This window comes from Heteronotia binoei, chromosome 15, assembly GCF_032191835.1.
Source record: "Heteronotia binoei isolate CCM8104 ecotype False Entrance Well chromosome 15, APGP_CSIRO_Hbin_v1, whole genome shotgun sequence".
Lineage (NCBI taxonomy): Eukaryota > Metazoa > Chordata > Lepidosauria > Squamata > Gekkonidae > Heteronotia > Heteronotia binoei.
The window spans coordinates 29,304,982-29,321,238 of record NC_083237.1 but is presented as its reverse complement, the minus strand read 5'-3'; the positions used below and the strand labels follow the sequence as shown (position 1 = coordinate 29,321,238).

The window sequence follows — 16,257 nt, the reverse complement described above, 5'->3', positions numbered from 1 at the left end:
TAGAACCAACAGAATTTTATATCTGAAGAGTTGTGCTGGCACACTATACCTTGAATGCTATTTTGTTGGTCCTAAAGTTGCCGCTGGACTAAAAATATTTATATGCAGTACAAGATCTAAGGGGAGGATGCTGCTCTTCTTGATCTCGAGGGTAAAAATAGCTGCAGCCTCTGTGCAGGCCCATCCATAGCCTCCCTTTCCACAGGCAATCCGGTGTTGTCCAGTGAACAATGATCGTTATTTTATTTTCAAAAAGAAGATGTATAATTTGAGTAATCATAACATAACTCCTTTTCCTTTAACCTTGAATAATAACAATGTGCCTCAAGTGATACATTATTCATAATGGCCAGTAATCTGATAACTGTATTGTTAATATTTAATTGTAGCATAATGGATTTATTAGGTAAAATGATTATGGGGGGGGGGAGAGGACTGAGTCTTTCAGCGGCTTCCAGGGAAAGGGCTAGCTGCCAGTTCCCTGATTCAACCTCTCCTTGCCATCCCGTTCTCCTAGGCACCTGGACTTCAACCTTGACAAGACCATCTTCTTTTTCATCGCTGGACGCTATGAATATTCCAATAAAGGGGCTGACATTTTCTTGGAAGCTCTGGCCCGGCTGAACTACTTGCTCAGGGTAAATAGAGGAAAGGGGCAAGAGGAAGGGCACTGCAGTGTAGTTATGTGTAGAAAGTAGAGTTGTGATGCCCAGATTCTGATGGTAATCTCTGGCTCTGGAGCTTTGATGATGGAGTGTGTGGAGGGGGAAGAGGGAGACAATCAAAGCCATCCTGTTCCATCATAAATGGACATCAAAATGGAACTCTTACATTTGAAGGGAACCTTTAGAGTCCAGAGTGGCGTAATGAAGAGGTGCAAAAAGGCAAGAATAGAAACCAAGCATGCACTTTTATTAGTGTGTGTGCACAGAGGTTGGAGGGGTGGTGCGGTGGGCTCCCTCCGGGTGTCCTGCCCCCCCAGGGAAAGTGCATGCACAATACATCGCCTCTCCTTTCCTGGTGTAGTGAATGCTGCGTGGTCATGGTCTGGCTATGCCTGGCAGATGGTCACTGCAATGGCCTCTCCTACATTACTGCATCCATGGCAACACCTTCTCGCTGGTCCCCCCCGTTTTCACAGAGTTTGCCACATCATGGTGCGACCGAATGTCCGGCGGTATAACCGGATGGGCAGGCTGGGCTCACCAACCTCGCCAGCCAAGAAAAGGAAAACTCTAACATCCAGCCTGGGCAGACCGAGCTCGTTAATGTAACATCTACCACCTGGAGGACTCGCTGCCGGCGTCCCAGCTTACTGGGCCATGGCAGATGACCCCATGGTGAAAGGGTGGAGCCAGTACTGCGCACACTGCGCTTCACCTAAGAATTCCTCTGCACAGGTCTGAAGGGTATCCACATCCACAACCCACAACATACCAAGTCCTGCAGCGATCGGCAAGAGGCGAAACGGCAGGTGGAAGATGCCACTGGAAGCCGCAGTCCCGATCCTGCATGTAGGCGGTTCAGGGTATTGGTCGCCTGATGCTGACCCGGAGACGAAAGCATTTTTCAGCAGCACCCTGAACGACCAAGCAGCCCTATTTAGGGACAGCACTGCTTGCTCCGTATGGAGAGGGGCCTAGAAAAGGTGGCCTAAACAAAGCTCGTCTCCTCCCCACCCCAGTTGGCTAGCCGCAGTCAACGGGCATCCTTACTTGCGGTCGAAAAATAACAACAAAGAAAAGGCATGCACCTGCCTCACAAAGTGTGCAAAGACTAAAGCTTGCGTGTTGGAACATCAGAACCATGCTTGACACAGTAGACAGTGGTCGCCCTGAACGACGCTCTGCTCTAGTTGCCCACGAACTTCTCAGGTTGAATATTGACATAGCAGCTCTCAGTGAGGTCCGTTTCCCTGAGGAAGGTAGTCTTCAAGAACACGGTGCTGGCTATACCCTCTACTGGTCGGGTAAGTCAAAGCCGCCTTTCTTGCGTTGGCTTCATGGTCAGGAATTCCATTGCCTCTAAACTCGAAAACCTGCCAACAGGTCACTCAGATCGCATCATGTCTATGCGCCTCCCTCTTCAAAACGAGCAGCATGCAACACTCTTCAGTATGTATGCCCCAACCCTTCAAGCAGATTCTGCAGAAAAGAATAAGTTCTACGCTGATCTACGCAAACTCATACGGAAGACCCCTACAGAGGACAAGGTGATCATCCTTGGTGACTTCAATGCCAGAGTAGGTAAAGACTCGGAAGCCTGGAGAGGAGTACTTGGCAAACACGGCATTGGCAACTGCAATGATAACGGGCGCCTCCTGCTAGAATTCTGCACGGAGCATCAGCTCACTATTACCAACACTATCTTCCAGCAGAAGAACAGTCTGAAGACAACATGGATGCACCCATGGTCCAAGCATTGGCACCTTATTGACTAAATTCTACTGCGCCAGAGAGACCTTCGAGATGTCTTACACACCCGAGTAATGCCCAGTGCAGAATGCCATACGGATCATCGTCTTGTACGCTGCAATCTCCGTCTTCAATTTAAATCTACACCCAGGAGAGGCGGTATCCCCCGGAGGACGTTTCAGGTTGGCAGCCTTCAGTCAGCCGAAGTTAGAGCTGCCTTCCAGGCAAAACTCCAGTCAAGAATTGAGGACCCCAGTTGCCTCACAGATCCTTCTCCAGAAGCACTGTGGGAACACCTAAAAACTACCATCCTGTTGACCTCTGAAGAAGTCCTCGGGTTCTCCACAAGGAAGAACAAGGACTGGTTTGACGAGAACAATCAAGAGATCCAAGAATTACTGGCGGAAAAGAAATCTGCCTACCAAGCACATCTTGCTCAGCCCTCCTGTCCTGGGAAAAAAGCAACCTTTCGCGCTGTATGTAGCAACCTCCAGCGCAAGCTTCAAGACATTCAGAACGAGTGGTGGATCAAACTTGCAGAGAGAACCCAGCTGTGTGCAGACACTGGTGATTTAAGAGGGTTCTACGAAGCCCTGAAGGCAGTATATGGTCCATCATATCAGGCTCAGAGTCCCTTGCGTAGTGCAGACGGCCAAGTGCTCCTCACAGACAAGGCATCCATACTGAACCGGTGGTCGGAGTATTTTCAGGTTCTCTTCAGTGCCAATCGCGTAGTTCAAGATTCAGCAATCTACCTCACCCCACTTCAACCAGTGAAAACAGAGTTGGATGAGATCCCCACCCTAGAAGAGACTGTTAAAGCCATCAAGCAACTGAAAAGTGGCAAGGCAGCGGGAGTTTATGGAATCCCACCAGAGCAGGACATGAAGACCAGCGAGGCCAAGTTAGACACTGCAACGATCTCTCGGAGCCCTTCCCAATAGGCACAGGTGTAAAGCAAGGCTGTGTTCTCGCGCCAACTCTCTTTACGATCTTCTTTAGCATGATGCTTCAAAGAGCCGCAGTAGATTTAGATGATGACGATGGTGTCTACATCCGCTATCGCACCGATGGCAGCCTGTTCAACCTGAGGCGACTAAAGGCCCACTCCAAGACAATGGAAAAACTTATCCGAGAGCTACTGTTTACTGATGCTGCTGCACTTGTCTCCCACTCGGTATCAGCTCTGCAGCATATGATGTCCAGCTTTGCAGAGGCTGCCAAGCTATTCGGCCTAGAAGTTAGTCTGAAGAAGACAGAAGTTCTCCACCAGCCTGCACCCCAGGAAGATTATCACCCTCCTTGCATCACTGTGGGTGACTCAGTTTTGAAGACAGTCCAGCAGTTCAGCTACCTGAGGTGCATCATCTCCTCAGACGCCAAGATCGACAAGGAGATTGACAATAGACTGGCAAAGGCAAACCGTGCATTTGGCCGACTGCATAAAAGAGTGTGGAGCAACAAGCATCTGAAAAAAGGCACAAAGATCAATGTTTACAAAGCAGTTGTGATGACAACCCTCATCTACGGCTCCGAATTGTGGGTATTATACCGTCATAATCTGCGACTCCTTGAGCGCTTTCATCAGCGCTGCCTTCTCACCATCCTCAACATCCACTGGAGTGACTTTGTGACCAACACTGAAGTCCTCAAGCGGGCGGAGGTTACAAGCATCGAGGCATTGGTGTTGAAGACGCAGCTGCGCTGGGCAGGGCATATCTCCAGGATGGAAAACCACCGCCTTCCCAAGATTGCCCTGTATGGCGAACTTTCCACCAGCCATCGAAATAGAGGGGCACCAAAGAAGAGGTTCAAGGACTCCTTGAAGAAATCCCTTGGTACCTGTTGCATTAACCATCACCAGTGGTCTGACCTAGCCTCAGATCGCAAAGCATGGAGGCACACCATCCACCAGGCTGTCTCTTCCTTTGAGAACGCACGCATAGCTGGTCTTGAGGACAAAAGGAGATTGAGGAAGAATCGCACTGCTACAGCACCAACCCCAAATCAGACTTTTCCCTGCAGCCACTGTGGCTGGACTTGCCTGTCCCGCATTGGTCTTGTCAGCCACCAGCGAGCCTGCAGCAGACGTGGACTACTGCACCTTTCTTAAATCTTCATTCGCGAAGTCAAGCCTAGAGAGATAGAGTGCACAGAGGTGGTAGCCAGAGAAAGTTTGAACAGACGACTGTCTTGAGTTTCCTTTTGTGTTGACAGTGTTGTGCAGATAAAGGCTTTCAGAAGAAGTATCCTGGGTAGCTTTTGCTTCTGACCCCCTGTTGGGTGGCGCAGCCGTGGAATTTTCTTCTACTACTACTTTTACTGCTGCTTGATCGGAGATGCTTAGCATTGTTGTATGTTTTTACCATGATTAGAAAGATGGTACTTTGAAACGCTCCTTCTCATGAAGCTTTGTGGACAGACTATTTTTAGTATTTGTGTTGTAACTTTTTTTGATGTTTGTGTTTAGATTTTTGCAGACCTGAGAGAACATTTTCATCAAGGGGTTGGGTAGCAAATATCCAGAAGGGAAAGCAGAAGGAGCAGGGCTCAGAGCTCGTTTGGAAGCTCTACCAGAGGAATACAGCTATTGTATACCCTGAAGAACAGAACACTCATTCTATCTGGGATGGCCGTCCTCTTCCATCAAGAGTGCAGTTTCAGGAGGGATACCCATGGAGCAGTGAAGAAGGCAGAGGACACTTGCCTCACCAGCCAGATCTGGGTGTGACATCAAGGGCTTTTTTTGTAACAGGAACTCCTTTGCATATTAAGACCATACACCCCTGATGTAGCCAATCCTCCAACAGCTTATAGTAGGCCCTGTACTAAGAGTCCTGTCAGCTCTTGGAGGATTGGCTACATTGGGGTGTGTGGCCTAATATGTAAAGGAGTTGCTGCTACAAAAAAAGCCCTGGATATCTCTCACTCCACTGATTGCCAGGGTACCTTCAGCAGATCTGGCTGACTAGGTAGGTATCCCCTTCCTCCCTCATTGCTCCATGTGTGTCCCTCCTGAAGCTGCCCACTCAGTGGAAGAGGGTGACCATTCCAGATAGAAGCAAGAGGAGCAGCAGGTTGTGATAGAGTTGCTTGTGGTTTTTTCCCTTATTTTTGTGGCTCCTTTCCATGCAGGTGAACGGCAGCCAGACAACAGTGGTAGCTTTTTTCATCATGCCAGCCCGGACCAATAACTTCAACGTGGAGACTCTGAAAGGGCAAGCAGTCCGCAAGCAGCTCTGGTGAGTCCATCTTGGGGAGACCCAAGAATCTGCCCTCACCCAAACCAGTCCCAGTGGGCATGATTCAGCTGTCCTTCCCAAGGGGACTTGGATTAAATTGAAGCACACTTCCCATCTGGAATGTATGCAGACAGGGCTTTTTTTGTAGCAGGAACTCCTTTGCATATTACACACCCCTGATGTAGCCAATCTTCCTGGAGCTTACAGTAGGCCCTGGAATAAGAGCCCTGTAAGCTCTTGGAGGATTGGCTACATCAGGGGTGTGTGGTCTAATATGCAAAAAAGTTCCTGCTACAGAAAAAGCCCTATCTGCAGAAATTAGAATGAAATTCCTTGAAGACCTGTTCACGGGACAAAAATTTTTCTCTGATCTTGATAAGCTGGATTTTTTACTATCTGATACTGACTCGTTTGTCACTTATAGAGTGCTGCTTTTCACCCTGGTGGGAAAAAAAATTAGAGCCAAGACTGCTATCTCAGTGAATAAATCTTATAACTAACTGGTTTCATTTTAGGTCTTTGTAACTTTATCATATACTAATATTTGTAACTAATTAGGTCTATTATGGTTGAGTCTAATGGTAACTGTATTTCTGTGAATTAATATTACTTCTGTATCTTATCTTATAATGGATTTTTCAGTGTTTTTAGTTTTGTTTGACCTTTTTATCATTATGTTCTTAATTTTCCATTGTGATGGCCTTTGGCTATATACAATGAATATTTCTGCTCAGTACTTACCATCTGGAGTCATGGGTGGTGCCAGTGGGTTCACTTAGAGCACTGATTTACATCCCCTACTATTTTTTTTAAAACCCTGCCTTGAGTTGAGCGAGGGGGGTACATACTTTTAAACCAACCAGAAAAAATTCCAATTTAAGTACTCCATGGTTCCCCAAAAGTAGAAGCGCTCCAAAGTCCTCCCTTCTGCTTTGAAGGATCTTGAAAAAGGCAATTTAGTGAAGCTCATTTAAGAAAGGTGCTCATTAAAAGTAGGATTGCCAGGTCTTACCTTCTTCCCAGCAGGGGGATCTCTGGACCTTCTTGGGAGTTTCTGCTTTGTGTGCAAAGCACATGCGGTGCAATAACATTACTTGACAGTGGCGTCATCATGCCACCAATGTAGTGGGCAAAACTCTATGGCATGAGCCCAGACTTACCATAGAGTTTTGCCCAAAAATAGAGCATTGGCAATGCAGTGACATCACTTCCAGGTGACATCATGCTGCGGTTTGGAGCACTTGCAGGTAGGGTTTCCCCCTGCTGGCCAGTTGGGGAAACCAAAAGTAGAGGACCCCCCCAAAGGTAGGGGAATCCCTGCTTGGATGTGGTGGTGGGGGGGGGGTGGCAAGCCTAATTAAAAGGTTTTGAACTTTAAAATAATTATTCTGATTTAGGATTGTGTGTTAGTAGTAGTTCAGATTCACTAACTTACACATAGATATTTGGGCATGGTGGAAAAGTTCTAGAAGTTTCTTTGCTAATGGCAAAAGTTACTGATTTGTTTCACTTTATTTCTTTGAATGCCCTTCCTGGAAACCTGGTAGCCTCACCTAAGGGAAGACTAGCTATAGACCCAATTCCATTCCTTGCTGTAATCTTGTTTCCTCCACAGAGAACATTCCTCCACTTCTATCCCAGTTTACTAGGCCTCACTAGGCTTTCTCAGGGCCCTGAACCAAGATTTGCTGGAGTACTTCTCTATACTTGCTTAGTAGCCCTAGTTCCTAATTCTGCAGAGCCCAGGCATCCAAGTCCCTGCTCTAATCCAGCCCCCTCTCCCTCTGTTTTCTGTCTAGGGACACAGCCAATGCAGTGAAGGAGAAGTTTGGCAAGAAACTCTATGAATCACTCCTTGTGTAAGTGGTCCCTGTGGAGAAGTTGGCTGAACACCTGGGGCATGGGCTGGATTGCCCTGACTCCTGTGGATGGGGTCCTCTTTGCCCAGCTTGCCCATTTTGGGTACCTTTCTTGATTCTTGCATAGACTACCTGGTGGGGGGTGGAGGTGAGAGAGAGTCTCTCCATACCACCTTATAGGCATCATTAAGTTCTCCTTCCTCTTTTTACCTCAGGGGGAATCTTCCAGACATGAACAAAATGCTGGACAAGGAAGACTTCACCATGATGAAGAGAGCCATTTTTGCCACCCAGGTATCAAGTGAAGAGGGGGAGAATGAGTCCTCAGGCAATTATTGGCGTGGGGGTAGAATATGACGGAAGGAAAAGTGGTACATTCGTGTCTGGGCTGCAAGTTTGGGCTCCAGCCACCAAATGCTTATCGATACGAATCCATATATATTTCCTTCACATTAAAAGCCTAGCTTATTTGGGAGAAGACTAGGCTGAAAGCATTCTCCCTGGCTTGCTGATTTGTCCATACGCGAGGAAAATTCTTGTCCAGAGGAACTTCCAACCATGTTGAGTCCCTGCCTGCAATCTGAAGTGGTACAACCTAGGCTTGGGTTACCTCACTGACAACTGGATCCAAAAGGGGAACCAACCTGTATACAATAAGACTATGGTTATGCAAAGAATCAGAAGAGCAGAATATTTGAGTCTGCATCCCAGGGAAAATGGGAAGCATTTAAAAAACTGAAATTCTCAGGTTCATTCTTGGGTATCTTTACATATTCTGCACTTCCTCAAAGTCCACATTGTGACCAGACCAGGAAATGCAAATTCTGTACTTAGGAAGCAAATAGATGTCCCAAGTCTAATTGCCAGTAAAGGTGTGGTAGAGAGAGGGGAGGAGGGAAGGCTGGTCAGTCTTCCATACCGTTCCTCGGGAATCCTGAGAACTACAAACTTCCTTTCTTCTATTTTTCTTGCCTGGATAATGACTTAATGCTTATTGCTATTCTTCACCATTAGCGCCAGTCTTTCCCCCCGGTCTGCACTCATAACATGCTGGATGACTCCACTGACCCCATCCTCAACACCATCCGGCGCATCGGTCTCTTTAACAGCAGCACAGACCGTGTGAAGGTGGGTGACTGATGGATGGCAATGTTTACTTCTATGAGACAGTAGTGGGATGCTTAGGACAGCCTCATGTGAAGGAGTTGGAGCTAGGATCTTGTAGATTAGGATGCCTGACTTGTCTGGAAAGGTGAGTTAAACCTGAGTACAGGAAGGAACCCAGGGGGTGGCAATATGTGTTGGCAAGGAATGCCACTGGAGCCACTCCCCGAAGCGTGTTAAGTTTAATATAGAAATTTATTTATAGAAGGGAACATAGCTGGACAGGATGGTGCTGTGATCAAGATTCCTACTTTTACTGAGGAAAAACTGGAGGGTTTTTTTCCCTGCACAGAACAAACATACTTCAGGGAGAAGCCAGCATAGCGCAGTGGGTAGAGTGTTAGAGAAGGATCCTGAGAGACTTGAGTTCAAATCCCTACTTCTGCTATGGCAGCTGGCTGGGTTTGGGCCTGTTACAGTCTCTCTCAGGTTAACCTTCATCACAGGGTGGTGGTCATGAGAGCAGTGTTCTAAGCTGCCTTGAGTCCCCATTGGGGAGAAAAGCAGGATTTTTTTTTTTAATGCCAATGGAGATAAAAATCTTTCTCTCAGACAAGCTTGCTTTCTATATGTAGGGAATTGTATTTTTTTTCCCCACTTTTGCATGAAGGGACGTTCTGTCATTTCACCCTGTTCCCAGCTTAGTGCTGCACCCAAAGCCACCTTCAGAGTCCTTTCTGAGTCCACAGGCTGCTCCTGAGTAGTTTGAAGGCTGTTCACATCTGGAACATGGAGCAGCCTGAAAAGGCAGTAGCTGAGGTTCTGCAGCATCCATAGAGGGAAATCAGGGAATCGGCGGTGGCTGCCTGAGGACATAGTGGTGGTACATAAGAATGTAAGAACATAAGAGAAACCATGTTGGATCAGGCCAATGGCCCATGCAGTCCAACACTCTGTGGTAGTGGCTGTGGATTTTAGTTATCTTTATTGCTTTTGTAACCAGAGTCATAAACACCAAACCTGTGTCCCATAATAAACCTTGTCCCATAGGAAAACATGGAAGAACTGAAAGGTTGCTCCAGCAAAAGTTGGCTGTGGTTTTTAAACTTTAGTATAATGTTTATGATCTTTGTATGTCTGTTTGCTCTGAACTACCTTGAATGAAAAGGAAAAGTGAAGCCCAAGTGTTTACATTTAAGGACAGTCCTACTGGCAGGGATAAGGCTACAGTGGTCTCTCCTTCTTGCCTCTTCCCAGGTCATCTTCCATCCTGAATTCTTGTCTTCCACCAGCCCCCTTCTTCCTGTTGACTATGAGGAGTTTGTTAGAGGCTGCCACCTGGGGGTGTTTCCTTCGTATTATGAGCCATGGGGCTACACACCGGGTAGGTTTGCTACTGTGCAATGGTAATTGCACCTTAAGTGGACTCCACTTCTTTGTTCAAAAATCACTAGCAACAATCATTTTGGGGAATTGTTCACGTGATGATGTTTACTATGCAAGCACTGGTCTATTAGAAGGTTGAATTCATTCAAATCCATGTATGCCTGAAGGGAGGACTTTTGGCAAAGAGCGGCTGGGCATCTGAGTAAAGTCTGCTATGCAGTGGTCATGAGCATAGCTCGAAATTATGAGAAAGGAATGGATATTAACAAGGCTATTTATATATATTTCTGCACCAAGAAAAGCGATGTAAGCAGGTTAGACATACATCGATTCTTCTGTTCATCAAGGGCTAAGCAACAAAGCCATTGCTTGTCCTTGACTTCTGAGATTTCTCCAGGTTAGGGCTGCCAGGTCCAACTCAGGAAATACCTGGAGACTTTTGGGGTGCAGCCTGGAGATTTTCCCATTCCCTAACATAAAAATACAGCTGTTCAGTTCCCCTGAATACAGTCTTCATTTCCTCGTTCTCTTTTTTTGCCTTCAAAGGGCTCCCCAGCAGCTGCAATTCCACTAAATGAAAGTGAAAACACACAAACACATTCACAAAGCAGACAAAATAAACAGTTTTCAAACTTTTGAAATTAGTTTCTTGCACTTCCTCATTGACAGTTTTCAGGGGTGCCCATCTAGAAACTCTTCCTAACCAATGCGGCTGCCATTTCTTCCAAACCTCTAATGAAGCTCTTCTAGGGCCTATTGTTAATTGTAAGTCTTTATTCGTAACTTTAGAAAAAAATGCCTGATCTACCTATATTATTATTTGTTTCATTCTCAAAGTTGACCCACTTCTGAGACTTTTCCTTACCTATTTCTAATAATGGTTTTAGTTGGAAGGCTTCGTAATAAATATTTAGGTCCGGAATTCCCCATCCAAATTCTGATTTATGATTATATATTATTCGCTTATGGAATCTGCAATTTTTACTATTGAATGTCCATTCTCTTAATGCTCTATTCCATTGTTCAGTTTTATTTTTTTTGTTCCCAGAGGCAACATTTGAAATAGGTATGTTAACTTTGGTATCCAAAACATTTTAGCGCTTCTTATTCTAGAAGATAACCCTAACGTTTTATTTTTCCATCTTTTCATGTCTCTCTCAATTTTTTCCATATTTTATAATAGTTTTCCTGTATCATTTTATCAATATTTTTATGCAGAACTATACCTAAATATTTAAATTTCTTAACCCCCAATCCTATTTTCGTAGACCTATTTATCTCATGCCTTTCTTTTCTGTTAACATTAAAATAAATAATTTCTGATTTTGCCAAATTGACCCCTAGCCCTGAACACTTTTCAAAGTCTTCTAGGATAATCTTAACCTCTTTAACACCCTTTTTAGGGTTAGTCATAATTACAATAATATCGTCTGTAAAAAGGTTAAGCTTCATCTCTTCATTACCTCTTATAGCCCTCAATTCTACCCGAATTTCTAATCCATTCTGCTAGTTGTTCCATTGCTATTATAAATAAGAGAGGAGATAGAGGACAACCCTATCTTACTGCTCCTTGTATAGGAAATGCTTGTGTATGGTTATTATTTACTCTTACTTTCGCATTTCCTCCTTTATAGATCTCCTGAAATGCCTGTAAGAACCTTTTCCCTATCCCAATTTTCCTCAATATTTGCCATAAAAATTCATGAGAAAGAGTATCAAAAGCTTTATAAATGTCCAGTTTTAGTAACCCTATTTTTTCCTTCTGACCATGATATAGGACATTGAGTATATTTCTAATGGGGTGTGTGATGTTTCTACCCTTAATAAACCCATATTGGTCCCCTTTAATGATTGTCGAAATGACCTTCTGAAGTCTATTAGCCAATATTTTTGTAAAAATCTTATAGTCTTGGTTTAATAGGCTTATTGGTCTGTATGAACCTACCTCTTCCGGGTGCTTTTGAGGTTTTAGAATTAATATTATTTCTGATTCCCTCCACGTATCTGGGGCATTCTTTCCTCCCAACACTTCATTTAAAACTGCTTGCATTTCAGGTGCAATAATTTCAATCATTTCTTTATAGAATTCACCTGTAAAGCCATCTAGCCCTGGTGATTTGCCTTTTTTAAAACCTTTTATTACATCCTTTATTTCCTGGACTGAAATATCTCCTTCTAATGCTTCGATCCTCTCTTTCTCCAAAGAAAGACTAATTGACTCCTGAAACTCCTTTATGGGCTTTTCCTTATACAAATTTTTAGAAAAATTCTCAAAGTCCTTAATAATTTCCTTAGGGCTTTGTGTTGAGTTTTTGTTAATTTTTATACTTCTAACCTTCTGTTTTGCTTTTTTAATCTTCAAATAATTTGCCAATCTTTTTGCTGTATTAATACTATTCCTCTGAAAATCATTCCTTACCATAGTTTCCTTTTTCCATATTGTAGCTATGTCTAGTGCCTCCAGCTGTTTTTGGATCTCTTTTATTTTGTTCTGTTTTGCTGGGCAATATTTTATCGTTTGTTCCTTTTGTAACTTCTCCAATTCCTGAAATTTGGCTTGTCTTTTTTCATACCATTCTCTTTTCATCCTCTTTTTGCTCTTTATACAATGCCCCCTTATTAGTGCTTTGGCAGCATCCCATAATATATTAGTGGGAACCATTCCTCTATTTTCCTTAAAATATAGTTTATCTGTGTTTTCATAAAGTTTCTATCCTCTTCTTTTGCCATTATTAAATTATTATATCTCCAGGATCTATTTGTTATTGGTAAATTTAACTCCAACTCAATACTTAAAGGAGCATGGTCAGATATCCAGATTGGGAAGGTTATAATTTCTTTTATAGACATATTATTATTCTTTTCCAGGATTATATAATCTATTCATGACGCTGTTTTATGCCTACTAGATATGTGTGTGGGTCTAGGTCTAGAATTTGTAAACTCATGTGCTTCTTTCAATCCCCATTCTCCCAACTTAATATTTTTATTCTTTGTTATGTCCATGTTAAAGTCCCCTGCAACTATTAATTCACTCTCTGAAAATTGTTGGATCTTCTTGAAGACCTTAATTAGAAAAATATATATATATTTTGAGGGGCTGGCTTCCTGTGTGAGAGTCCAGCTGAGTGGACGTTCCCTGGATAAGGGAAAAACTTAATACTTTGTTCAGGGTAGTAAAAAGCCTTTCTTTTGGGCTTTCTGCCTACAATTCTCAGATAGAGATTTGTCCAGGATACGCAGGCAAACTTTGAGGCGGTTAACCTCAGCTGATTAAGGTTCTCAAAGGAGATCTTTTTGAAGCTTTGAGGACCGCCTAAGAGAAGTGGCATTTCCAGCATCTACAAAGTATTACAGAGCCATTTAATTGGCATAAGCCTGTCGGGACCTCATTCTCTTTTGGAACTGATAATCATCTAAAGACGGAGAGACCGAAGTTCGGTTTGCATAGCTATTAAGAGGTACTTGATTACAATCTCTCGCTTCGAGACTTTTTAAAGCTAATCTAAATAACATTGGAAGCTGGGAAAGATTGAATTACAAAGAAAAAGAGGGGAGGAAGAGAAGGCCTAAAACTTGGACTTTGCTAAATTAAAGACTTTGATAGAAACAGTGAAAGAAAGGAATTGTTTTGAATACCTGTGGTGGCTGACATATACATCGGTGTTATGGCTCTGCACTTGCAATCAACACAACAAGCACTCCAAAGATCGCGGTAATTGGAGAACGTGAACTGGGGCCTTGTGAACCAGGAAGTAAAGACGAGACTAACAAAGAAGGTAAAAGGAGCAAGAAGAAGGCTTCGCTAGGAATTTTAACCATAGAGAAATTACGATCGCCATTTTGAAGAAGAGAAAATTGTTAAAAACTGTTAAAAATCAATATTTAAGCTTAGGAAGGTTGGAGAATGGCAAAATTAGTTTTATTTTAAAGGGCAAGTTCTATTAGATTTGGTGTTGGATCTTAGAATTCGAGATTTTAGAATTTTTGAAGATTTTTTTTTAATGTCAGAAGAAAGACAAACTCGTGCAAGAGCCCATTCCTTGGATAAAATGCAGAGTCAGTTTGATGCTGTGGAGGCCAGGATTATGAAGGGCGTGGAAAAGATGTTAACAGCTTGCAAAAAAGAACTTAAGAAGGATATTGGAGATCTTAAAAAAGAAATTGAAGATTTAAAAAATGAGGTGGTTGCAGTAACAAACAGAGTCACCTTATTAAAGCTTCAAGAAAAGGTAACAGTACATGACTGCAGATTAATGGAAACTCAAGTGCATCTGAGAGAAGTACCTGAAGGGGAGGAAACTGACTTAATGGAATATATCGTGAAAATAATTGCTGACTTTTTAGAGGAAGATCCTGAAAGGTCCAGAAATATGTTTAACAGTATGTACAGAGTTAATTCATCATATGCAAAAGATAAATGCCTACCAAGGGACATAGTTATAAAACTAAGGACAAAAGATATGGCAGGGAAAATTCTGAAAAAAACTTTCAAAAGGCTCTGATAGTGGAAAGGAGCAGAGTCAAAATAATGAAAGAACTGCCAAGACAAGTGATAAATGACAGAAAGAAATACAAGAGACTGACAGAAGCTACGTGCTAAAGGAACGAGATACAGATGGATAATATCTGAAGGTTTAGGCTTTGAGCTACGTGAAAGAAGGATAACAATAAGAAATGAGCAGGAGATGTGCAGCTTTTTTGAAGAAAATAAAGACTTTGCACCATAATGGATTACAAATTACTATCTTGGAATATAAATAGACTAAATTCACCACAAAAAAGAAACGCAACATTTCATTGGATTAAAAAACAAAAATGTAATATAATTTGTCTACAGGAAGTTCATATACACCAAAAGGATTACAAATTTTTATGGAATAAACAACTGGGGTTGGATTTTTTTTCATTGGCGGAACAAAAGAAAAGGGGTGTGGTTTTTTATATTAAGGAACAATTGGAGCCAAAATTGATATTTAAAGATAAAGATGGAATATATGTAGCAGTAGAAGTAATGACTGATGCAAAGAAAACGTTGTTATTAGGACTATATATGCACCAAATGGGGCAAAAGATGCTTTTTTAAAAGACATTAATCAACAGTTGGATGATGTGTCCTACGACCAGATCTTGATGATGAGTGACTTTAATAGAACAATGCAAAATAATATAGATAGGTCTGGCCAAAAGGGCAATAACAAAGAAGGGAAATTACCAAAATCTTTCTTTGAGTTGGTTAAACAAGAAAGTTTGGAGGATATTTGGAGAAAATTTAACCCTGAAGTAAGAGACTATACTTTTTTTTCAGCAAGACATAATACTTTCTCTAGAATTGATATGTTATGGGGCTCTAAAAATTTGGGCCTCATAACTAGAAAAGTAGAGATTCTACCAAAGATATGTGCAGACCATAATCCAATACTTTGGGCTATAAAATTGCAAAAGAAAACAAGAAGATGGAGAATAAATGAGGATTTGTTACAAGATAAAGAAACTGTGACATTTCTAGAAAAGGAAACCATAGCCTTTTTCCAAATAAACGATACTGTTGATATAGAATTCCAGACGGTTTGGGATACTTACAAAGCAGTAATGAGAGGAATATTGATTACATTGAATAATAAAGATAAGAAGGCAAAAGAAAAACAGATGTTGGACATTCAAAATGAAATAAAGAAAAAAGAAGGGGAATTGACCAGGGAAAAAGAAAATAATAAGGGAAATTACTATATTACAAACTCAAATGAGACATTTGTTGAATAAAGAATTGGAACGGAATTTGAAAAGTTTGCAACAGAAATCATTTGAAAGTGCAAATAAACCTGGGAAGTACTTAGCTTGGCAATTGAAGAAAAAGAAAGAAAATAAAATTATAAACAAAATTGTGGCTAATGGAAAAGAAATAGTAGACCAAGAAGGAATCAAAAGAGAATTTTTTAAATATTATGCAAATTTATTTAAAGGTGTGAAAATAAAAAAAGAAAAAATAGAAGAGTATTTATGAAATATTAAAATAGCACCTTTGACTGAATATATGAAAAAGATTTTGAATGATCCAATAGAAAAAATTGAAATCGAAGCAGCAATCAATGCAATGAAAGTAGGTAAGGCTCCTGGGCCAGATGGATATACAAATAAATGTTATAAAATTTTAAAAGAAGAGATAGTACCAAAATTGCAAAAATTGATGAACACGATAAGAACAAAAGGGAAAATTCCAAATACTTGGAAAGAAGCTGTAATTTTGTTGAT

General features: G+C 42.1%; 2 protein-coding genes across 2 annotated transcripts in view; both read left to right on the top strand.

Annotated features, from left to right (window-relative positions):
- Positions 1-16,257, top strand: part of POLR2L (RNA polymerase II, I and III subunit L) — a 217,890-nt gene that overhangs the window by 75,822 nt on the left and 125,811 nt on the right. The window lies entirely within an intron of this gene.
- Positions 1-16,257, top strand: part of GYS1 (glycogen synthase 1) — a 61,905-nt gene that overhangs the window by 25,890 nt on the left and 19,758 nt on the right. The window contains exons 7-12 of the mRNA XM_060256602.1: positions 518-638; positions 5,550-5,656; positions 7,456-7,515; positions 7,731-7,809; positions 8,530-8,643; positions 9,877-10,003. Of these exons, the coding sequence (XP_060112585.1) occupies positions 518-638; positions 5,550-5,656; positions 7,456-7,515; positions 7,731-7,809; positions 8,530-8,643; positions 9,877-10,003 (608 nt within the window). The remainder of the gene's footprint in view (positions 1-517; positions 639-5,549; positions 5,657-7,455; positions 7,516-7,730; positions 7,810-8,529; positions 8,644-9,876; positions 10,004-16,257) is intronic.